Raw genomic sequence first — 24,776 nt, forward strand, 5'->3', positions numbered from 1 at the left:
GAGTTTGGCAAGAAAAGGTTGTAAAATGATTATGTGGTCATAAGGATGCTGCGAAGGTCGTAACTGTGAAAAACGGTCATAAGTAACTTTTTCCAGCGTCGCCGTAGCTTCGAACGGTCCCTAAACGAATGGGTTGTCAATCCAGGATTATCCATATACAATGTCCGGCACAGAAAAATAGAGAGAGAATCTGCTTTTCTCTTTAAATCACGTGAGTTTTGCAACTCAAGAGTCTCCTACTTTTTTTTTAAAAAAAAAATGCCGGCCTGGTCTTACCTGCTCGTTCTTGGTGCAAACGGTACGTTGTAACAAAAGCGGGCGATGAGTCATTCAAAAGACGGAGACAAAGAACATGGCACTGGCGTGTGTTGGATCTGCGCACCAGAAATGTCTGGGGGAAGTGAGAAAGTGGGTCATGTCAGAGGCAAAGCGAGGGAAGGGGGATACTGGGAAATGGAGGTGTTTTGATTGAGGCTTCCCAAGAGCATGAAACAAACTCCTTGTTGCCCCAACAAAAAACCCCATTTATTAATTGACTGTGAATTCTGCTCATTCACATCCAGCAAAGACTTTTGAGGGAGGATTTACGGTCACAGACCTCATCTGGCTTGGAGAGCTGCCAGGCCGATCTCTGAAAAACCTTTGCAAGGAGTCTCGGAGAGTCAGGAACCAATGAAGCGAACTAATGGACTCCTGCAAACTCCACTCCCCTGTCGCTCCTCTTTTATTCCCTATGGGAGGGGCCATTCATCATCCACCTGTGGCTTTACTCCCAAGTCAAGCCCTATTCTTTAGCTGTTCCCTTCATCTGGCAACTCTGTGCCTGCGCACACTGGAAACAGGCTCCAGCTGTTCCTCTGCCTCACTGATGTCTGACTTTGAAGGCAGCTGATAACTGGCATACGGCCCTGGCCCCCTCTCTGCCTCCGACACAGAGCCCTCCTCAGAGCCTTCCCCAGACTCCAGGACTGGCCCAGGTTCCTCCCCAACCTTCCTCACTGTCCGAGTCTGCTGCCAGCTCTGCTGGCCACTGGGGGGGGGGGGGGGGCACAGCAGCTTTCAGCTCCCAGAATTCTCAGCAAGGGATGTGCTGGCTGGGGAATTCTGGGAGTTGAAGGCCACACAGCTAGAGAGGTCTTACTGAGTAAGTAGACCTTGACTTAGGCAACGAGGAACAAACTTAGCAAATGCAGTAATTCACTTAACAGCACTGGCAAGAGAGGTTGCCACAGGGGCCGAAACTCACTTTTAACCAATGTCTCGCTTAGCGACAAACATTTGGGGCCCAATGGTGGTCGTACATGTATGACAGTTAAAATCTGAGACACATTATAAGGTAAAGGTTCCCCTCGCACAAATGTGCTAGTCGTTCCCGACTCTAGGGGGCGGTGCTCCTCTCCCTTTCAAAGCCGAAGAGCCAGCGCTGTCTGAAGACGTCTCCGTGGTCATGTGGACGGCATGGCTCAACGCCGAAGGCGCACGGAACGCTGTTCCCTTCCCCACTAAAGTTGGTTCCTATTTTCCTACTTGCATTTTTAGGTGCTTTCGAACTGCTAGGTTGGCAGAAGCTGGGACAAGTCACGGGAGCTCACTCAGGGGATTTGAACCACTGAACTGCCGACCTTTTTGACCGACAAGCTCAGCGTCTTAGCCACTGAGTCACCGCGTCCCCATGAGACACATTATACAACAATAAAAACACAGTAAAAACCATTAAATTGATTAAAAAGCCAGAGCAACAGATTGGTAGTTCTCTGAAGCTGCAAAGGATTCCTTTAAAAAGGCACTTTGCTTAGGCTCAGAGTGCCTCTTGCTGGCTACTCACTCCTCACAGCACGCTCCTTACCCCCGCTGGTTCCCTTTGCAAGATGTGGAGAGCCGTGGCCGAATTGATGCCCAACTGAAGCCAAATGGGCTGGGTGAGTCTCAGGCGTCCCACGAGGCTGATGCTATGGGGCAGGGACACAGCCCCTTGCCGGGGGTTGGCATAGGGCTCGGGATAGTCATAGGCCGGGTTGGAGGTCATCCCGGTCAGAAGATAAGGGACGGGCGTTCTCTAAGTCCTCAGGAAAGCTGGAAAAGAGGAAAGAGTCTTAAATTTAAGGCCCCTTCCAACTCTGATAATCTGTATATCTGTAATATCTAAGCAATCAACCCATGGAACAGAAGTTGACTTCGGAAATTGTGGGGGCTTCATCCCTGGAGGCTTTCTCTGGACTGCCCTCTGTCAGAAATGATGCAGGGTCTCCTGCTTGGGCGGGGGATTGGACTAGATGACCTACAAGGTCCCTTCCAGCTCTGTTATTATTCTGTCATTCAGAAATTGTGGGAGATTCATCCCTGGAAGCTTTCAAGAAGAGACTGGACTGCCCTCCGTCAGAAACGGCGCAGGGCCTCCTGCTTGAGCAGGGGGTTGGACTAGATGACCTCCAAGGTCCCTTCCGCCTCTTCTGTCATTCTATCCTCCTATTCTACGGTTAGGAAAAGCCAGCCTTAGGCTAACAAGAGCACAAAAGAAAAAAAAAGAGAGATTTATCTAAAACCAGAGCCCAAAGCTTGCTCACAATCGGTGCGTGCGAGCGTTCGTGTGTGCGAGGAGGGGGAAGTTAAGCATCGGCCGAGCGGTACCAACCTTGAGCTGTTGAAAAACACAGCGGGGGCGAACGGCTGTGAGTCAGCACCACGGCAGGGGTCCACGGGGAAGTGCGATCTGGAAAGAAAGAAAGAAAGAAAGAAAGAAGAAGAAAGAAAGGATTTTGCCAAATTTTTGTCCTTCCACAAATAGGATCAATGGATGGCTGGATCTGGTGTTTTTGTTCCCCCCCCCCCCCCCCCAATAAAATAAAATAAATTCATTTTAGATTGGAGGCTCTTTGGTACAGACGCTCGCCCACGCTTCGCTTGAGTTCTGGGCATCTTCCCTGAAAGAAGAACTATTTGCGTACGGAAAATTCTCCTCCCTCCTCCAGGGAAGAGCAGATATTTATTTACATTGATTTATTTATTTGGAGGCCTGCCTTTTATTATTTTTACAAAGAACTTCAAGGTGGCGAACAGATCCGACGCGTTTTTCTCCGCTTGTTTTCCACACAAAACAACAGCCCTGCGAGGTAGGCTGGGCTGAGAGAGGGGGAACTGGCTCAAAGCCACTCAGCTGATTTACAGGGTTAAGGTGAGACTAGAACTCACTGTCACCTAGTGATTGGCCCAGTCATTCAGCCAGGTTTCGTGCCTGAGGCGGGACTAGAACTCACCGTCTCCTGGTGATTGGCCCAAAGCCACCCAACCGGCTATCATGCCTAAGGTGAGACTAGAATTCACGTCACCTAGTGATTGGCCCAGTCACCCAGCCAGGTTTCATGCCTAAGGTGAGACTAGAATTCACTGTCTCCTAGTGATTGGCCCAGTCACCCAGCCAGCTTTTATGGCTGAGGCAGGACTAGAATTCACTGTCGCCTGGTAATTGGCCCAAGTCACCCAACCAGCTTTCGTGCCTAAGGCAGGACTAGAACTCACAGTCTCCTACTTTCTAGCCTGATATTTCAACCACTAGATCCAACTGGCTCCCCCTTCGAAATACAGGTAGTCCTCGACTTACGACCCTTAAGCCCCAAATTTCAGTTGCTAAGCAAGGCAGTTGTTAAGTGAGTTTCGCCCCATTTCACAACTTGTCTTGCCACAGTTGTTAACCCAATTGCCGCGATGGACTTGACTTGAGGTTGCAAAAGGCGATGACATGACGCCAGGACACTACGACCGTCATAAATATGAGCCACTTGCTCATATTTTGATCTCCTGACCCTGGGGATGCTACAACGGTCGTAAGCATGAAAAAAAACCACGGCCGTAAGTCTTTTTTCTCAAGTGCTGTTGTCACTTGGAACTAAAGGTGAAGGCGATTCTTCACGAACAGTTCCAGGCTGAGATTTTACCCCAACCTGGGTTGAAATGAGTTGTGTGCGCTCGGACCGAACTAAGCCTGGGAGAACCGGATTCAAATCCCTCCCAGAGTCGCCCTCCTCGCCTGGAGGAAAAAGGAAGGAGAAAGCTGGAACCCAAAATCTAATCCGATCTTCCCCCACCCACCCCCATCCTCGCATTCCTAATCCCAGCCAGGTGTGCCCAGGTGAGGGTGTGGGTGCCGGAGAGAATTTGAGGGAGGAGAAAGCGCCCGTTTCCCCCCCCCCCCCCATGCAGCCCCACCCTTGAGTGGATTAGCTTAGCTGGTTCCGTGGGGCGGGAAACCCCGAAAGCAGGGAGGGGGGTGGGAAGCCTTCACATGTAAAACACACGTGGGAAAACATGAATCCACATTGCTGGCAAAGAGAGGAGGGGGCAGAGCACCAAGTCAACCCCCCCCCCCCCGCTAAAAGTGACTATCCTCCCCTCCTCCCCATGGGGGCTGACCTCGCTTTCCCCCAGCAGGAGAGGAGACCCTCCCCAGCCTCTCTGGCACTGGGGGGATGCTTGGGGCGTTTTGGACCACCCCCAACCCATAGAAATCCCCTGCTGTGCCTGATGGGGAGGTGTAGTCCTCAAGGGTTGTCAGAAAAGGGGGGATGGATGGATGGAAGAAACAGGACCCTCCTATTGGGCAGTCACGCGTGTCGGGTCCAATCCCATGCTCTTTCTGTGCTCGGTTGCAAACACACACCCTTGACACGGGAAGGAGAGCGACGGCACCACAACTCCCATCGCTCCCGGCCTTGCAAGACCCCCAACGCCCCTTCCCCCAACCCCCCCAATTGCGAAACTTCCCTTTTTGAAATCTGTCCCTAGATTTTAAGCAAACGTCAGTCAAGGCAGGAATAAGAACGAAAAAAAGAAACACCTCCAAGATTAGGACTTATCTTTCTCTCTCCCCCCCTTCTACCCCCCACCCTTTTTTCCAAAAAACCCCCTACCCAAGTTAAAAAGCCTCCCCCTCCCTGCCACTCCTATCACCCCCAATAATAACTCTTTGCACATCTCCCTTTGCTAAAGTCCCAGCCAACTGGATTCAGAAATCTGATTTCTGAATAATAATAACAATAACAACAATAATGATAACGATAACAATAATAATTTAGCACCAGTCAATGGTATTTTTAGCACCAGTCAATGGTATTTGTGATGCATTTTTGAATGTTCAGTTGACTTGAGTTTCATGTTTAATGAATAAAGTATATAATAATGGTGATGATGCTGAAGAAGAGGAAAAAAATGTCAAACCTAGTGAATCCAGGCTGACTCTGCGAATAATAATAATAAGAGGAAGAAGAGGAGGAAGAAGAAAAAGAAGAAGACAAAAATGCCAAATTCAGACTAAACATCTGGCTGACTATGTGATTAATAATATTAATAATAATAATATTAATAATAGAAAAGCCAAACCCAGAGTGAACCCAGACTGACTCTCCGAATAATAATAATAATAAGAGGAAGAAGAAAAAGAAGAGAAAAATGCCAAATTCAGACTAAACATCTGGCTGACTATGTGATTAATAATAATATTAATATTAATAATAGAAGAGCCAAATCCAGAGTGAACCCAGACTGACTGATAATAATAACAATGATAACAATGATAACGATAATAACGATAACGATAACAATAACAATAACAATAATAATAATAAGAAGAAAAATGCCAAACCCACACTAAACATCTGGCAGACTGTGATTATTATTATTATTAATATTAATAATAATAATAGAAATGCCAAACCCAGAGTGAACTATTAATAATAATAATAATTTAGGAACCCCCCCCCCCCGTCTTGTGGCTCTAACCTTTGAGCCATCCTTCCCCCTTCTCCCCCTGCCCGGGAGTTCCATGGGCTGCCGACCTTCCCAGCTGGGGAAACTGGCACCCCCCAAAAAGAAAGAAAGAAAGGAAAAGAGATTAAACAAAACAGAAAAGGGAGAGAGTTGTCATATTGGCCACCAAAATCCAAACCTTCCTCGGAGGAGCTGCTCCGTGTGCCTTCATTCCTCTCCTCCACGTGATTTCCCCCACTTCTGCTTTCGCACACCCAGGGAAGTGAGGTTGTCGGCACACACAACACACATCCAGACTGCCTCCCAAAGGGAGGGCGAGGCCCTGTGCAGGCTGGCTGGCAGCCGGGAGAAGAGAGGAGGTGGGTGGGGTGGTGCCCTGGGACCTGCCCGCCCCATTTAAAAAAAATATTTTTATTCCAATCAACCAACTTCGGGAAAGTGGATAAGTCTCGCCAGATGCCACCACAGATGGGGGGGGGGGGGCTTTGTAAACAGCCAGGTAGGAGGGATTTTAGCCGAGGGGGGGCAAAGGGGCTGCAAAGGAAAACTTTCAAGGAAAGGCTTCGGGGCTATAAGGAATGGGAATGGGAAGAGAAGAGAAAGAAAATAGAATAGAATAGAAAATGGAATAGAATAGGAGAATTCTGAATAGAATAGAATAGGGAAAGTAGGGATACAATAGAATGGAATAGAGAAAATTAAAGTAGAATAGAATAGATTGGAGAAAACAGAATAGAATAAGAGAAAATAGAATAGAATATGAGAAAATGGAATAGAATAGGAGAAAATGGAATAGAATAGGAGAAAATGGAATAGAATAGGAGAAAATGGAATACAATAGAATAAATAGGGATAGAATAGAAGAATTCTGAATAGAATAGAATAGGGAAAGTAGGGATACAATAGAATGGAATAGAGAAAATTAAAGTAGAATAGAATAGATTGGAGAAAACAGAATAGAATAAGAGAAAATAGAATAGAATAGGAGAAAATGGAATAGAATAGGAGAAAATGGAATAGAATAGAATAAATAGAGATAGAAGAATTCTGAATAGAATAGAATAGGGAAAATAGGAATAGAATAGAATGGAATAGAGAAAATTAAAATAGAATAGAATGGGGAAAATAGACTAGAATAGAAAGAATAGAATAGGGAAAATAGAATAGAATAGATTGGAGAAAATAGAATAGAATAAGAGAAAATAGAATAGAATAGAGAATAGAATAGGGAAAATAGAATAGAATAGATTGGAGAAAATAGAATAAGAGAAAATAGAATAGGAGAATAGGAAAATATGGAATAGAATAGGAGAAAATGGAATAGAAAATGGAATAGAATAGAATAAATAGAATAGAATAGGAGAATTCTGAATAGAATAGAATAGAGAAAATAGGAATAGAATAGAATGGAATAGAGTAGAGAAAATTAAAATAGAATAGAATAGAATGGGGAAAATAGAATAGAATAGGGAAAACAGAATAGAATAGGGAAAATAGAATAGAATAGATGGAGAAAATAGAATAGAATAAGAGAAAATAGAATAGAATATGAGAAAATAGAATAGGAGAAAGTGGTATAGAATAGAATAGAATAAAAAGGGATAGAATAGAATGGAATAGTGTAGAGAATAGAGAAGAGAATAGAGAAAATAGAATAGAATGGGGAAAATAGAATAGAATAGAATAATTTTCTTTAGAAATAGATGAAAGAGAGATTAAAAGTACAGTAATTCCTGATCCGAAGTGGCTTGGAAGCATTTTGTGAAATGAAGGTCAGAATCTCTAAGGAAAGGAAAAAAAAAAACCCTTTTTCTCATTTTTCCATGCATTGGGGAGGGGCCTGTAGCTTTGCGTGCTCCCTGTATTTTTCACACACGCAGAAAAACGCTTCGCTCTCTTGCGCAGCCTGGTTCCTAACGCTTGGCCAAGCGCCCGAAATTGGATCACGTGACCACGGGGGGGGGGGACGACACACACCCTGTGACGGTCGTTAAGTGTGAGGGCTGGTCCCGAGACCCCTTTTTCAGCGCCCTCGTAACTTCCAACAGCCAAGTTGAGAATTACCCTGTAATTTTACCGATTATTAGATCGATAAAAGGACGCGGTGGCTCAGTGGCTAAGATGCTGAGCTTGTCAATCAGAAAGATCGGTAGTTCGGAGGTTCGAATCCCTAGCACCACATTAACGGAGTGAGCTCCCGTCGCTTGTCCCAGCTTCTGCCAACCTAGCAATTTGAAAGCAGGTAAAAAATGCAAGTAGAAAAACAGGAACCACCTTTGGTGGGAAGGGAACAGCGTTCCGTGCACCTTCGGCGTTGAGTCATGCCGGCCACATGACCACGGAGACGTCTTCGGACAGCGCTGGCTCTTCGGCTTTGTAACGGAGATGAGCAGCGCCCCCTAGAGTCGGGAACGACTAGCACAGATGTGCGAAAGGAACCTTTACCTTATTCCACGATACTTTGTAACTCGATAAAAATGTTCAGCTCAGAATTACCTGCAATTAAAAAAAAATGGAATGCAGAGAAGAGTTTCAACTTTGGTGCTTTATTTGAAATTCCGGTGCTTTATTTCAAATTTCTTCCAGACGGGTTTTTTTTTTCCTCTCCTTTATCGGCTTCCTTTCTCCTTTTTTGGGGTGCCATGGAGAAGTACATTTTAAAAATGCAGGAAAAAAACCCCCAACAAAACAAAACTTCAGGTCTACCATCCGGTATTACGAGGAAGAAAAAAAGAATCTCATCTCGTTCTCGGCAAAATATTTCCATTTTTTGGTAAGCCTCTTTCCGAACAGGCTTGGGGGACGTTGTAAGCGACAAGGTCTCCTTCCTTCCTTCTGGGTTGATTTTGGAGGGGGGGGGCTTTCAAAGGCCCACCCATCCAGCCCCCACCACAAGGGATACGCTAAGCCTTATGCACGGAATATTTGCCTTTTTGGAGTTGGGAAACGTAGATCTTGGTTTTGCTAGCGTCTTCTCGGCGTAGCCAAACTTCGCCGGTGCTGATGGCCGTGATGACGGCCCTGGGAATCCGGACACAATTGAGGGACGGAAGGAAGAAACAAAGTTTAGACAAGTTCAGTTGAGAATTAACTAAACAAGTTCAGTTGAGAATTAAGACCACCAGAGATGCAGCTTCCCCATCAACTCAGCCAAGATTCAGTGCAGGGAGTCCTCGACTTACGACAAAGGAGCCCCAAGGTTCTGTCGCTAAGCGAGACAGTCGTGAAGGGAGCTTCGCCCCCCCCTTTACGACCTGTGTGTTGTTAAGGGAATCGTTGTGGTTGTTAAGTGAGTCACACGTTCCTTAAATGAATTGGGCTTCCCCCGTTGGCTTTGCTTGCGAGAAGGTCGCAAAAGGAGATCGGGTGACTCCAGGGGACGCTGCGACCGTCATAAGTGCGAGTCAGCTGCCAAGTTTCTGAATTTAGATCACGCCACCGTGGGGAGGGCTGCGATGGTTGCAAAAGGTGGAAAATGGCCATGAGTCACTTTTTTCCAAGTGCTGTTCTAACTTTGAATGGGCACTAAAAAGCTGTTGTAAGTCGAGGACAACCTGTAGAGGATATGGGAATGAAAGGGAGGGAGGGGGGAGGGAGGGAGGAAAAAAGGAAGGGAGGGAGATGGAAGGAAGGAAGAAAATGGGAATGAAAGAAGGAAGGAAGGAAGGGGAATGAAAGAGAGGAAGGAAGGAAGGAAGAAAGGGAGGAAGGAATGAAGGGAGAAAGGGAGGGAGGGAGATGGAAGGGGGAATGAAAGGGAGAAAGGAAGGAAGGAAGGAAGGAAGGAAGGAAGGAAGGAGATGGGAATAGAATAGAATAGATTGGAGAAAATAGAATAGAATGGAATGGAATAGAATAGGGAAAGTAGAATAGAATAGAGAGAAGATAATAGAATAGAGAAAATTAGAATAGAATAGAGAAGAGAGAAGAGAATAGAAAAAATATAGAATAGAATAGAATAGAATAGACTTATTTTCTTTTAGAAATAAGGGAAAGAGAGATTAGATTAAAAGTACAGTAATTCCTGATCCGAAGTGGCTTGGAAGCATTTTGTGAAATGAAGATCAGAATCTCTAAGGAAAGAAAAAAAACAAGGAAGGAAGGAAGGAAGGAAGGAAGGAAGGAAGGAAGGAAGGAAGGAAGGAAGGAAGGAAGGAAGGAAGGAAGGAGATGGGAATAGAATAGAATAGATTGGAGAAAATAGAATAGAATGGAATGGAATAGAATAGGGAAAGTAGAATAGAATAGAGAGAAGATAATAGAATAGAGAAAATTAGAATAGAATAGAGAAGAGAGAAGAGAATAGAAAAAATATAGAATAGAATAGAATAGAATAGACTTATTTTCTTTTAGAAATAAGGGAAAGAGAGATTAGATTAAAAGTACAGTAATTCCTGATCCGAAGTGGCTTGGAAGCATTTTGTGAAATGAAGATCAGAATCTCTAAGGAAAGAAAAAAAACAAGGAAGGAAGGAAGGAAGGAAGGAAGGAAGGAAGGAAGGAAGGAAGGAAGGAAGGGGGCAGGGAGATGGGAGGGCCGAACCCCACCAAGCAGAGCTGGCTGATCTCCCCACACTTGCCACCCCCTCTTTGCAACTCACTGGACGGGGGTCTCGTCCCCCACTTGCAGGAAGAGGCTTTCCCCTTTGACGTAGATCTCGCCCTCGTAATGCAGGTGGCCGTCCTCGCAGTGGGCGGCGAAGAGGGGCGGGGAAGACAGCTTCTCCGCCTTCAGCGGGCCTGGAGTGAAGAGAGGAGGGGGCAAAGGGGGGGGGGGGCGCTCAGGGCTGTTCGGGGTAGAAGGGCCCTGTCTTAAAGCCTGCTGGCTGGGGGATTCTGGGAGTTGAAGTCCACCCCTCTTAAAGTGAGCAAGGGTGAGAAATGCTGGCTTAGAATAATGCCTAAACCCAACTATTATAGTCTACGATTAGTCCCAAATCTGGCTCTATAATTCGGCCTCCATGGCTGGCTTTGCAAGGAATTCTGGGAGTCGTAGTTCAGCATCCATTAGATGCACCGTTTCTCCCTCCCTGCTGCCAGGGTGCAGGTAGGTGGGTCTGCTTGCCTTTAAGCCAGCCCTTCAGGCATTGGGCAAGGTAAAGGTAAAAGTTCCCCTTGCACATCTGTGCTAGTCGTTCCCGACTCTAGGGGGCGGCGCTCATCTCCGTTTCAAAGCCGAAGAGCCAGCGCTGTCCGAAGACGTCTCCGGGGTCATGTGGCCGGCATGACTCAACACCGAAGGCGCACAGAACGCTGTTCCTTTCTCACCAAAGGTGGTCCCTATTTTTCTACTTGCATTTTTTAGGTGCTTTCGAACTGCTAGGTTGGCAGAAGCTGGGACAAGTCATGGGAGCTCACTCCGTTACGCTGCGCTAGGGATTCGAACCGCCAACCTGCCAAACTTTCTGATCGACAAGCTCAGCGTCTCAGCCACTAAACCACCGCGTCCCCTTAGACACGGGGTACCTGCCCGAATTTTAAAAGGAATGCAGCAGGAGATCCCGATTTGCAAAGAAATCAAGTTACTTGCCTTCATGCTTTCTCTTTGAGGGGGACACAGCAGCTTTAGCCTGTCGGGGAGGAGAATAAGGCAACCATGAATGAAAAGTCCTGCCCCCGGCGCCCCTCACGATTGCTGACCCACTGTGTAGCATGCAAACATGTTGCTTCTGTCTACAACACTGTCTCATCCCATGATATGAAGGAAATATTAGAAGAACTCAACAACCAATCAAACAATTAACCGGCTTCTCTTGGCATCACAGGGCTGGAAGGGGACCTTGGAGGTCTTCCAGTCCAACCCCCTGCTCAGGCAGTATTCCATCCTGGACAAATGGTTGTCCAGTCTCTTCTTAAAAACTTCCAGTGTTGGAGCATCCACAAATTCTAGTGGCAAGCAGTTCCACTGGTTAATTGTTCTCACAGTCAGGAAATGTCTCCTAGGTTGCTTCTCTCCTTGGTTAGTCTCCATTCTGTTGCTTCTTGTCCTGCCTTCTGGTCCTTTGGAGAATAGGTTGACCACCTCTGTGGCAGCCCCTCAAATATTGGAACTCTGCTATCTTGTCACCTGCTGGCATTTCTCCTCATTAAACTACCCTGTTCCCCGAAAATAAGACCTTCCCGGATAATAAGCCCTTCCCCTAAAATATTTAAACGCACGGGCAGCCGGTCTTCACCCTTTCCTGGGGTGGGGGAATGCCCCATACGACTCACATGCTCCTGCAAACTCCACTCCCCTGTTGCTCCTCTTTTATTTCCTGCAAACTCCACTCCCCTGTCGCTCCTCTTTTATTTCCTCTGGGAGGAGCCATTCATTGTCCACCTCTGGCCTTCCTCCCAAGTCGACCCCTGTTCTTTAGCTCTTCCCTTTGTCTGGCAGCTCTGCGCATGCGCACACTGGGAACAGGCTCCAGCTGTTCTTCTGCCTCACTGATGCCTGCCTCTGAAAGGCAGCTGATAACTGTCAGACGGCTCTGGCCCCCTCTCTGCCTCCAACACAGAGCCCTCATCCGAGCCTTCCCCAGACTCCAGGACTGGCCCATGTTCCTCCCCAACCCTCCTCACTGTCCGAATCTGCTGCCAGCTATGATGGCCGCTAGTGGGCGACAACACGGCTCTCCACAAGAGTCCCAGTTTATTATGTGTCCACATAGGAAAAATTGATTGCCCACCCCAGGTCTTAAGTCTCATCACAGGGCTGTCCTCTGACCTTTTTGATAGCCGTCCAATCTTCCATGATGTCGATATCGTGCAGCATGTAAACGATGTACGGGCGTGGGAAGGAGCTGTTAAGGAGGAACTGTGAAATCAGGCACCACTAAATCCCAACCAGCTAGTTCAGATGGTTCGTTTTCTTTACTATTTGTGTACTATATATATATATATATTATCTTGCCTTTATTACTTTATGAGTAACTCAAAGTGGCAAAGGTACCTTAATACTCCTTCATCTTCCTATTTTCCCCACAACGACAACCCTGTGAGGTAGGTTGGGGTGAGAGAGTCACCCAGCCGCTTTTCATCTAAAGGTGAGACTAGTACTCCCAGTCTCCTGGTGATCGCCCCAAAGTTACCCATCTGGCTTTCTGTTTAAGGTGGGACTAGAACTCCCAGTCTCCTGGTGATTGTCCAAAATCACCCAGCTGGCTTTCTGTTTAAGGTGGGACTAGAACTCCCAGTCTCTTGGTGATTGGCCCAAAGTTACCCAGCCTTTCATCTGAAGGTAGAACTAGAATTCCCAGTCTCCTGGTGATCGCCCCAAAGTCACCCATCTGGCTTTCTGTTTAAGGTGGAACTAGAACTCCCAGTCTCCTGGTGATTGGCCCAAAGCCGCCCAGTCAACTTTCATGCCTAAGGCAGAACTAGAACTCCCCGACTCCTAGTTTTTAAGCCAGCACTTTCATAAACCACTGCAGCAAGCTGTCTTTTTTGCAGAAGGACCGACACAGCCTCGACTCTCCAAATCATGAAATCCGCGTCTCTTCCAGAAGAAAAAGGTGCACAAAAGGATATCGGACACCAACGGCGGTTTCTTCCTCTTGCTGGGCCAGAGGGAATCCCATTCTTTGGAGCTGTGCTTGGGCCGAAGTTTGCCGTCCCACCATTCTAAGAGCAGAGAAAGAGAGAGAGAAAGAGAGAGAGAGAGAGAGACAGAGAGAGACAGAGTGACAGACAGAGACAGAGAGCGAGACAGAAACAGAGAAAGAGAGAGAGAGAGACAGAGAGTCAGAGACAGAGAGAGAGAGAGAGACAGAGAGAGAGAGAGAGAGAGACAGAGAGAGAGAGACAGAAATAGAGAAAGAGAGAGAGACAGAGAGAGAGAGACAGAGAGTCAGAGAGAGACAGAGACAGACAGAAAGAGAGAGAAAGAGACAGAAAGAGAGAGATGGAGAGAGACAGGAAAAGAGGCAGAGAGCGAGACAGAGAGAGAGAGAAACAGAGAGAGAGAGAGAGAGAGAGAGAGTGACAGACAGACAGAGAGTGAGGGACAGAAACAGAGAAAGAGAGACAGAGAGAGAAAGAGAGTCAGAGAGAGACAGAGACAGAGTCCAGAAACAGAGAGAGAGACAGAGAGAAAGAGAGTCAGAGACAGAGTCAGAGAGAGAGACAGAGAGTGACAGACAGACAAAGAGAGTGAGAGAGACAGGGAAACAGAGAAAAAGAGAGAGAGAGAGAGATTGGCAGAGGGAGAGACAGACAGACAGAGAGACAGAGAGAGAGATGAAACAAAATTTATTAGCCTCGCCAGAAGAGTGAGTCAATATTATCAGCTATAAATATTAGCTTTAAGCCATCATAGAAAGCAGCTGGCTGGGGAATTATGGGAGTTGAAGTCCACAAGTCTAAAAAGTCATTGTTGCCCGCCCGTTGCCAGTGGAGCTAGCAGCAGACTCGGACAGTGAGGAGGTTGGGGAGGAATTTGGGCCAGTCCTGGAGTCTGAGGAAGGCTCTGATGGAAGCTCTGCGTTGGAAGCAGAGACAGAACCAGGGCCGTCTGACAATTCCCAGCTGCCTTCGGAGTCAGAGATAAGTGGGGAAGAAGAACAGCTGGAGCCTGCTCCAGATGCGCGTATGCACAGAGCTTTTAGGAGAGGAGAACAATGGAGGACAAGGAGTCGACTCGGGAAGCAAAGCACACGTGTACGCTGAATGGCCCTTCCCTGGCTGGGGAATAAACAGAAGGAAAGGGGGAGTGGTGGTCGTAGGAGACAACAGTTCGTATTTCTGAAGATTTTGCTCATCGTGTTTCATGCCATAAAGACTGCTTGCCAGAACTTAATTTGCAGCTTTGCCTGGCAATTATCGCAAGGAACTGATAAGGTCTGTTACTGCAGTTAACCCTTTGAAGGACTATTGCCTGGACTTTTCGTTGCGTGAATGCTATTAATTCACAGGATATAAATAAAGAGGGGGTTTTCGGGAGTAGGAGTCTGTTTCTTGTTTCTGCGTCAGAACAAAAGTTGCCAAGATCGGATACTCTTGCTTTTCGATCTATGGCAGGGAGGCTCCCATCATTCCCAAGGCAGGCTCGTGTGGCAACATGGGGATTGTAGTCCAAGACAGCTAAAGAACCCTTGGTATTTTTCGGGGGGGGGGGGGGGGGGGGAGGGCATCAGCTTCTCAGCCTTGTGAGAGACAGAAGGCTCTCCCCCCTCCTCACAACCCATGGGACTCTCCACCCAATGGAGGCTCCGAGATCGAATTCTGCTCCGTTTTGGCTCCAAGGGACCATGTTCCCAGTTGGGCGAAGGGGGGGAAGGAGGAGAACTCACCGGAAGTGAGGCCTACACTGTGCCTGTCGTCTTCCAACCGCTGGATACGCTCCAAAAGGCTTTCCTCCAGGCTGTCGAATAATAGCACTTTCTCACTCTTAAGATGGACAAAGCAAAAAAAAATATTTTGATATCCTTTTCATTCTTGGTAGCCAACCCCCCCAACCCCACCCCAAATAGACCTGTGGGATGGGATTCTACAACCGGCAAACGCTCAAAAACTCAACTTTTACGGGCCTCTGTCATGAGGACTAGGCACTTAGGCGGCTTTTGCTGGCTGACTCATGCACTTTCAACAGCGGGCAGGCATGAAGAATGACCCCCGTCGCCGTTCAAGTACAGCCGGGTTAAAAGACTCCGGGAAATGGGGGTCAGGTCTGGGTTCGATCCCCCGACGTCGCTCCCCGGCTGAAGCGGAGACTTTTGCCCTATGTCTTAAGCCAGGGGGTCGGCAACGTTAAACACTCAAAGAGACATTTTGACCCGTTTCCCACAGAAAACACAAAACTTTTCCCGTGCCTTATTTCCTGAGCGGCCACAGAACTAGCATACGTAGTTGAATTAAACGTTCTGTTTTCTTCGGAAACTTTTATTTTCAAATTGCGTGCCACCAGGTATCACACATTGGCGGTTGTGACGTATATTTTGTACGACAGGGAGCCGCAGTAGAGGGATGAAAGAGCCACATGCGGCTCCTGTCTTAAGCGAACTTTAGCTCACAAGGTTGTTGCGCTGAGGGCGGAAGGGAAGTCGCCTTGGCTTCCTTAGAAGAAAGCCAGCTAATGGATGCCAAGAAGGCAAAAGGACCGGCTGGCTCTGGAGGGGATGAAAATTCCTGAAAAATTGCCCTGGCTACCAAGGGATTTAGGACTTCTGTGGGGCAGCACGGTTTCCATTTTGTCCTCACAACAACCCTGTGAGATAGACAGGGGAGGGGAGGGAAAAGAAGGGAGGGTAGGGGTGGGAGAGGAGAGAGAGGAGAGAGAAAACAGAGAAAGAGGCAAAGGAAGAAAGGTAGAGAGGAAGGAGAGGAGAGGGGAGTAGAAGAGAAAAAGAGACAAAAGAAGAGAGAGAGAGACAGACAGAGAGACAGAAGAGAAGAAGGGGAAGGGAGGGAAAACAAAGAGAAGAAGGAGGAAGGAGAGGAGAGGGGAGTAGAAGAGAAAAAGAGACAAAAGAAGAGAGAGAGAGAGAGAGAGAGAGACAGAAGAGAAGAAGGGGAAGGGAGGGAAAACAAAGAGAAGAAGGAGGAAGGAGAGGAGAGGAAAGGGGAGGAGAGGAGAAGGAAAAAAGAGAAAGAGATAAAGGAAGAAAGAGAGAAGGAGGGAGAGGAGGGGGAAAAGTGAAAGAGAAAGGAAGAGAGAGAGGGGGGAAGGAAGAGGAGGGGAAAAGAAGGAAAAATGAGGAAGAAACAAAGGAAGAAAGAGAAAGAGGGAGGGGAGGGAGAAAGAGAAAGGAAGAGAGAGAGGAAAGAAGGGGAAGGGAGGAGAGGAAAAACAGAAAGAGAGAAAGGAAGAAAGAGAAAAAGAGGGAGGGGAGGAAAGGGGCTAAAAAAGAAAGTGTTAAAGAAGAAAGACAGAGAGATGGAGGAGAGGAAGGAAAAGAATAAGTCAGTGGGGAAGCCCGATTCCTTTCTCGAGACCGGAGGATTGGGGGGTAAATCAAAAGATTAGGAGGAGAGGGGAGGGGTCTTCTAACCTCCAGATGTTGCTGTGCTCCCTGAAGCTCACACCCATATCTGTGTTTGATGACTTCCAGGCACCAACCTCGATATATCCCTGGAGGGGAAGGGGGGGGGGGAACATTGGAAATATTTGGAATCAATGGAAAGTGGTGTATGGGTCTGTTGCTCTTTCCCCCACGAATCCCAAGCTTCTGCCTCAATTCTTATGACAGGCCAGTCCTCGACTTACGACCACAACGTAGCCCAACAATGCAAAAGCCAACCCTGTCGTAAAAATTTCCCTATCTGAAAAACACAGGGAAACCACAAGCAACCAATCTTAGTTTAAGATCAGAGGTTTATTGTGTCATGAACAATTTTGCACGTGAACAAACATAGCATTATTTAGATTAGCATCTTATTGCACTAAGCTCCAGTGATATAGCTGAATCCAGCAAGGATGAGCTACGGCCAGTAGCCCTGAACTCTTCCCAAGAAATCCTTTTTTATACTTTCCTGCGCGCATTTCACAACTTATTTCCTTGTTCTGTCTTACTGACTGTCACTGACCGTCACTCTCTGCAAATCCCCGTGCACATTTGAAGTTTCTCAGACACTTGTTACTGTCAATTCCTCACTTCCCACCATCTCATCGTTCCTGTTCTAAATACCGTATTTTTCAGAGCAGAAGACACTCCGAAGTAGAAGACACACCTTTTTTCCTCAAAAAAGAGGCTGAAAATCTGGGTGCGTCTTATACACCGAGGACAGCATTTTTGGCCTCCGAAGCCCCGCCCTCTTCACCAAAATGGCCGTGCAGAGCCTTTAGGAGGCTTCCTGGGTGCTTCTGGGAGCTGGGGAGGGCAGAAATGAGCAAAAAAGAGCCCATTTTTGCCCCCACCCCTCCAGCACTCTATAAACCTCCATAAGGCTGTGCATGCAATTTGTTTGACAAAAAACAGGCCTGATTTTGCAAAAAAAACGGCTGGGTTTTGCTCGTTTTTGCCTCCCTGGGGCACTCTGCAAGCCCCCCCCCCCCCCCCAGCTATTCATGCCTTTTTTGGGAAGGAAAAACCCGGGCCCATTTTTGTGAAAAACGGGCCGTTTTTGGGAGGTTCGCATAGTGCAAAAACTTTTTTTCCTTTTGGAAAGCTCTTTAACAGATTGATGAGAATTAGATTGATCAAATGCTGTGCCAGCAAAAACACCTATCTACCTACTGTATTTCTCTATCTCTTTCTCTCTCTATCCCTTTATCTACTTACCTACCTAACTACTCTCTTTCTCCCTCCCTCTCTACTGTATTTCTCTCTCTATTTCTCTCTCTCTCTCTCTCCCTCTATCTACCTACCTACCGACACACTCTCTCTATTTCTCTCTCTCTCTCTATCCCTTTATCTACCTACCTACCTAACTACTCTTTCTCCCTCCCTCCCTACTGTATTTCTCTCTCTCTCTATTTTTCTCTCTCTATCCCTCTATCTATCTACCTACCGACACTCTCTCTCTATTTCTCTCTCTCTATCCCTCTATCTACCTATCTAACTACTCTCTCTCTCCCCCTACCTACCTACTGTATTTCTCTCTCTTTCTCTCCCTCTCTATCCCTCTATCTTACCTACCTACTTTTTGTAAAATTTGCCTCTTCAAAACCTTGGTGCGTCTTATACTCCGGTGCGTCTTATACTCCGAAAAATACGGTATTACCTGCAACTTTCCCATGAATATTATTTTCCCCTCACAACCCCCTGCCTCAAATGCCACCGCCATCACCACCCCTCTTGCCCCCATAAGGTTTGGGACCCGCCAAGCTTTACCCGCCACTTCGATCTGGATCTGCATGTGATTCTGTAAAACGGCCAGCGGGTCGAGGTACTCGGTGGCTTTTCCCGACATCACGTCTTCCAATTTGCCCTTCACCTGATTGAGACGTTCTTTAAACAGCCTGGAAAGGGGGGGGGGGGGAAACGACAAAAAACACCCAGCCAATTCACCAGGGAAAAAAAATTCCCAAAGTTCTGGGGTTTAAAAAACAAAACCCAGACACAAGAGAAAAAGAGAAGGAGGGGGAAAAAAATATAACCTACTTTTCTTTGATTTCGGAAAACTGCTTCTCCAGATCAAGCATTTGATCTACGCATTCTGCCCGGCGCCGTTCGTAGTCTTCGTCGTTCATCTCTGTGGAGGAAAAATAGACAATTTCGATTCGATTCAAAAACCAGCCCATCAAATCCCAGGATAAACTGGGATTTTATTTCAGAGCTTCTGAATTTTGGAGTGTCTGTTTTGTGGGGCCCATGGCGCTCTCTGAGTTTCCTTGAAGACGTTTCATTACCCAACTAGGTAACAGCATCAGTGCTAATACGTAAGTCTCACTAGCACTGATGATGTTACATAGCTGCGTAATGAAACATCTGCAAGTAAACAAGCATGCTCAGAGAGCACCAAGGATCCCACAGTACAATCCTGAGCTACAAGTATTCTGCTTTATTTGACTGTTTTGTAAGATGGGTGGACTTCCAACTCCCAGAATCCTCTGGCCACCATGCTTTAAGAGGGGTGGACTTCAACTCCCAGAATCCTCCAGCCAGCATGCTTTAAAAGGGGTGGACTTCAACTCCCAGAATCCTCCGGCCAGCATGCTTTAAAAGAGGTGGACTTCAACTCCCAGAATCCTCCAGCCAGCATGCTTTAAGACAGCTGATCTTCAACTCCCAGAATCCTCCAGCCAGCATGCTTTAAGAGGGGTAGACCTCAACTCCCAGAATCCTCCGGCCAGCATGCTTTAAGATGGCTGGTCTTCAACTCTCAGAATCCCCCAGCCAGCATGCTTTAAGAGGGGTGGACTTCAACTCCCAGAATCCTCTGGCCAGCATGCTTTAAGAGGGGTGGACTTCAACTCCCAGAATCCTCTTGCCAGCATGCTTTAAGACGACTGGTCTTCAACTCCCAGAATCCCCCAGCCAGCCTGCTTTAAGAGGGATGAACTTCAACTCCCAGAATCCTCTGGCCAGCATGCTTTAAAAGGGGTGAACTTCAACTCCCAGAATCCTCTGGCCAGCATGAGGTTGAGAAGCCCTGCATTATACATTGGCTTGGATTAGTTGGTTTTTTAGTTCTGTATCGTTCTGCATGATTGGCTGGGGCACTCTGGGAGTTGAAGTCCACCCATCTTAAAGCTGACAAGGTTGGACACTCCTGCTGTAGAGTTAATCCACCCGTTAAATTTCGCTTTTAAGATTCTGGGCTGCATTTTAGTAGCCGAACCTCAGTTTCCCCTCCTGACATTTTACCTGAACTCTCCTCTTCGGATTCAGACTGGCTGGCGCTGCGTTCATCCTCGCTCTCTTCCTCGCTGTTCATTTCCGTGGCCGAATCCCCTTCCCCTTCCATCTCCTTCGGCAGAGGCTGGACAGGCATGGCGGCGTTGAACGATGCCTGAAGGGAAGACGGACAGAAAAAGATAAGAGCGAACCTGTCAGGGGAAGTTTCACCCTGAATTAATGAGGCGTGGACCGTTGGCCCTCCTAGTAGCATATTTCCGAATAAGCAGAAATAAAACCCGAAAACATATTCTAATTTTAAAAAAAACACTTTTTTAAATATAAAATAAAATACAAATCTTACTAACTCAATTAAGTACATTTTGGCAGAGTTATGTGCCTGCGTCCTCTTGGCAGGGAAACGGAAGATCAGAAGGAAAGGAAAGAATGTGTGACGTATTATGTGACATGCGCATTAATCATTGTCAGATAAGAAACAGTTCAGTCTACTGCATAACTCAGAATATAAGCACAAGTTGGCAAACCAATTAACGCAGTGACAGAACCACACCTGGGTGCTAATTTTGGAACACAGGCAAGTCCTTGACTTACGACCACAACCGAGTCCAGAATTGATGTTGCTAAGGGAGAAATTTCTTAAGTGAGTTTTGTCCCATTTGACGACTGTCCTTGTTGGGTTTGTTAAGCGAATCGCTGTGGCCTTTCAATTAGGAACGCCGTTGTTAAGTGAATCCGGCTTCCCTCATTGACCTTCCTTGTCAGGTCACAATCCCTGGGACACTGCGACCTCATAAATGTGAGACAATTGCCAAGCAGCCGAACCTAAATCATGCATCCCTGGGGTGGCTGCAACGGTCTTTAAGCATGGAAAAATGCTCACTGCTTTCAGTGTTTACTACCTGCAATTTCTGATTCATTTAACAACCGAGTCAAGGAAGGTCGTAAAGTGAGGCAAAATTCACTTAACAAACGCTCTCACTTAGCAATGTAAATTTTGGCCTCAATTGCGATGATAAATCAAGGCCTACCTGCATATATTTAATCTCTCAACTGCAGAAGTTTTATTTTATTTTTTTGGAAAATTCGAGGTAATTCTGACCCAGGGCGCTAAAAAAATGCACGTCGCACCAAAATAAACTGGTGTGCAAAGCCGCATGATTTTGCTCTCTTCTGTGCAAAAGAACTCAACGCGAATCTTCCTTCGGTTTGGTGAACAAGCCTGTGCTTTCAGCTTCTTGAGGATTTCACACAATTCTTTCAAAACACAGAGTGTGGCACTTTTCCACTCTTTTACCCCGTTTTCCCAGAAAATACAACCTACTCTGAAAATAAGCCCTTGATTGATTTTTTTTACACATGCACCAATATAAGCCCTACCTCCCAAAACACGCCCTAATTAAGACCCCGCTCACTCCAGAGTGTATGGATAAAAATGAAGCTAGGGTGGGGATGGGGAAGCTGCCCTACTACTTACTTTTGGACAGTTGCAACCAGGTGTCGCACACCTCAACACCTGCCTTCCTTCTGCAGCTGGCAAGTAGCTGATAACAAAACTCTGGATCAATCAATCAGAATAGAGCTGGAAGGGACCTTGGAGGTCTTCTAGTCCAACCTTCTGCTCAAGCAGGAAACCTTAAACCATTTGGATCTATGTTATCGGCTGCAGGAGTCCTTCAGGAAAACTTTGCCGGCCACAGAAAAAGAAGTTACCGACAGCGAAAAGGAGGCCGGGGGTGACGCGCGCAAGTGAGGTTAGTTAGTGGACGACATTCCCCGAAAATAAGACCTGGTGCCCTTTTTTGGTGGCCAAAATATATATATATATATATAAGACAAGGTCTTATTTTGGGGGAAACACAGCAGGTGTGCCCTGGCGAAAAGACTGCTTTTTTTTTTACTGTATCTGATTTTTCCCCACTTCCAGATTAAACACCAGATTATCCAGTGGGCAACCTGGCAAAAGGAGGGGAATCCAGCAGCCAGGTGAATGATGGGCTGATAACAGAGTCCAAAGTCTTCATTGTTATGCCAGACAGTCGTGAAGTAGGTTTTGCCCGGTTTTACGACTCTCCAGTTGTTTAGTGAAGCACTAGAGCTGGTCAATTAATAACACGGTTGTTAAGTGAATCCGATTCCCCCACTGACTTTGCTTGTTGCAAAAGGGTGCCCCCGGGACACTGCAAGCCGTCATAAATATGAATCAACTGCCAATTTTGATCACGTGGCCATGCTACAATGGTCGTTAAGTGTGAAAAACGCTCCTAATTCACTTTTTCTGGTGCCATTGTTCACACTGAACGGTCGTAAAGTCATGGTTGTGTAGTCATTACACAACTGAGAATTTTGGGGGGCTCCCGATAAGGATGGTCATTTAAGACTAAGAATAAAGGTAAAAGTAAATGTTCCCATCGCACATCTGTGCCAGCCGTTCCCGACTCTAGGGGGCGGTGCTCATCTCTGTTTCAAAGCCGAAGAGCCAGCGCTGTCCGAAGATGTCTCCGTGGTCATGTGGCCGGCATGACTCAATGCTGAAGGCGCAGGGAAAGCTGTTCCCTTCCCACCAAAGGTGGTTCCTATTTTTCTACTCGCATTTTTTACCTGCTTTCGAACGGCTAGGTTGGCAGAAGCTGGGACAAGTGACGGGAGCTCACTCCGTTACGCGGCGCTAGGGATTCGAACCGCCGACCTTTCTGATCGACAAGCTCCACCGAGCCAAGAGGCTAAGAAGAAAAGCCTTTCTAAAGCTTAACACCTGGGCTGTGTTCCCATTGCGGTACCCCATGCGTGCATGGAGCCACAACTCCCATCATCCCCGACCGTGCTGATGGGAATCGTAGTCGCACGTATTTGGAAAGGCTCAGACCATCCGAGGCTTTTTAGCTTGTTCGTGAGTCTTCAGGCCTCACTGCTCCCTTAAAAAATAATGCATTTGTATAATAATGCAACGTTTTGCAAATTATTTTGTTCCAATGGGCATTTTAAAATAGCTTGGCTTACTGCTGCAGGTTTTAAGCTACCCCGCTGTCCTGCTTGACCACTTGTTTTAAAAATGAAATTTACCATTGTTTGGGAACTGCCAAGAAAACCCAGGTGGAAAACCACAAGATGCTATAAAGGTTTATGAATAAAACATCAATATTGCACCCTCCATCTTCCCCCCCCCCCATAATGCAATGGACTAAACCACGTTCCCCTATTAATATAATGGGGGAAGGGATTACCAATTCCTTGAGGGGAGGAAGAGAAAATAAAAATGGAAAGTCAGGAATACGTCGAGAAACTTCCTCACACTACGATACGCCTTCAACGGGGAACGCAGCGAGAAGCCAATCCTATGTATGTGCGCATGTACGTTCATACAAAAGCACAGACACGCGAATGTGTACCCGCCCCCAACCCGGTTAGTGGTCTAATCCACAGTCGCCCCGCCGCTCGCCCGAATGCATTAAGATTGGAATGGGCGGGACCAATGAACACCCAGAAAAAGGGGGGTGCTGGGAAAAGCGTCTGGACCCCTTTCATTACCTGAGGGGAGGAGCCCGCGCAAAGCGTCGACGCCACTCGGGCTCCCTTCCGCAATCGGAAGTGGCCCTCGGTCGGCCCCGCCCACCGCTCTTTAACCAATCCGAGCGGCGGATAATGCCTACTGTTGGAGGCGGCCTTACATGTCTATGATCCCGAAACCTTCCAGCCAACCCTCTCTGTGGTTTCCCCCCCCTTCTTTTGGCTACACTGCATTATGGGAAGCCGGAAGCGGAAAGAGGCGTTCCCATAGCAACGGAGAAAATAGAACCCCTGGAAAGGAAAGAGGAAAAATAAATAGTAAAATTGAAAAAAAAACCTGAAAAACTAAACAAAAAGCGTTTCCCCCTTCCCAAACCTTAAAATAGCAGCCTTTTCCCAAAAGGATGAACTCCCAAATATCAATGTAATATTGCAATAGCTACAGAGGCTATCCCTTTTTTTAATTCCCAAATAATAGGTGCATAAACCTTGAGAGTATGCATGAGGTGGCTGGAGAAAGAAATCTAACAATAAAAGTAATGTTTACTGGCAAAAGAAAGAAAAGGTGCTATCAGAAGTAATAGGTGCCTTGGTGCAATCCCAAAACAACTGGAGCATCGTCTGAACACCAACGGCATTGACACATTCATGATCAGTCAATTGCAAAAGGCAGCTTTACTCAGAACAGCTTACATCCTTTAATATTATTGAATAATATCTGTCTATCTCAGCTCTTTGGGACAGGCTCAATAGGTAGATAAAAATGCCAAATCCAGTCTAAATATCTGGCTGATTGTGCAAATAATCAATAAAGGTAAAGGCATGTTCCCGACTAGGGGACGGTGCTCATCTCCGTTTCAAAGCCGGAGAGCCAGCGCTGTCCGAAGACATCTCTGTGGTCATGTGGCTGGCATGACTAAATGCTGAAGGTGCACGGAACGCTGTTCCCTTCCCACCAAAGGTGGTCCCTATTTTTCTACTTGCATTTTTACATGCTTTCGAATCGCTAGGTTGGCAGAAGCTGGGACAAGTAATGGGAGCTCACCCCGTTACATTAGGGATTCAAACCACTGAACTGCTGACCTTTTGATTGACAAGCTCAGCGTCTTTACCACTGAGCCACCGCATCCCCTTATTTGGTGGATAAAAATCCCAAATCCAGTCTAAATATCTGGCCGACTGTGCAATGAATCGATAAGAAACATAAACAAAAAGTGTGGATAAACACTGCAGTATCTGGAGAAAGCAGAAAAGAAGAGCTGGAGATAATCAACAAACAAAGACCTGCAAATA

General features: G+C 46.8%; 2 protein-coding genes across 4 annotated transcripts in view; both read right to left on the reverse strand.

The window, feature by feature from the left end:
• The window catches only part of RIN1 (Ras and Rab interactor 1), a 12,095-nt gene extending 5,561 nt beyond the window's left edge, over positions 1–6,534 (reverse strand). Inside the window, exons 1-4 of the mRNA XM_081968578.1 lie at positions 5,939–6,534; positions 2,633–2,710; positions 1,847–2,073; positions 277–391 (exon numbers count right to left, since the gene is read on the reverse strand). Of these exons, the coding sequence (XP_081824704.1) occupies positions 277–391; positions 1,847–2,026 (295 nt within the window). The 5' untranslated portion in view covers positions 2,027–2,073; positions 2,633–2,710; positions 5,939–6,534. The remainder of the gene's footprint in view (positions 1–276; positions 392–1,846; positions 2,074–2,632; positions 2,711–5,938) is intronic.
• Positions 6,535–8,290: 1,756 nt separating this feature from the next.
• Positions 8,291–23,630, reverse strand: BRMS1 (BRMS1 transcriptional repressor and anoikis regulator). Of its 3 annotated transcripts, none has more exons than XM_081968566.1 (11): positions 23,505–23,630; positions 19,989–20,133; positions 18,783–18,873; positions 18,513–18,640; positions 16,731–16,810; positions 15,033–15,129; positions 13,273–13,365; positions 12,470–12,534; positions 11,291–11,330; positions 10,362–10,500; positions 8,291–8,781 (listed from the first exon to the last, which is right to left on the reverse strand). In XM_081968566.1, exons 2-11 carry the CDS (start codon positions 20,113–20,115, stop codon positions 8,664–8,666), a joined length of 978 nt encoding a protein of 325 aa, XP_081824692.1. In that variant the 5' UTR covers positions 20,116–20,133; positions 23,505–23,630; the 3' UTR covers positions 8,291–8,663. The 3 variants fall into 3 exon arrangements, with proteins under 3 accessions (XP_081824692.1, XP_081824691.1, XP_081824690.1); XM_081968565.1 differs by lacking the exon at positions 23,505–23,630 and adding an exon at positions 23,201–23,319; XM_081968564.1 differs by lacking the exon at positions 23,505–23,630 and having other exon boundaries at positions 12,470–12,545; positions 13,284–13,365; positions 19,989–20,175.
• Positions 23,631–24,776: the final 1,146 nt, after the last annotated feature.

Source organism: Natrix helvetica, assembly GCF_964273705.1.
Source record: "Natrix helvetica genome assembly, chromosome: 16".
Classification (NCBI taxonomy): Eukaryota; Metazoa; Chordata; class Lepidosauria; order Squamata; family Natricidae; genus Natrix; species Natrix helvetica.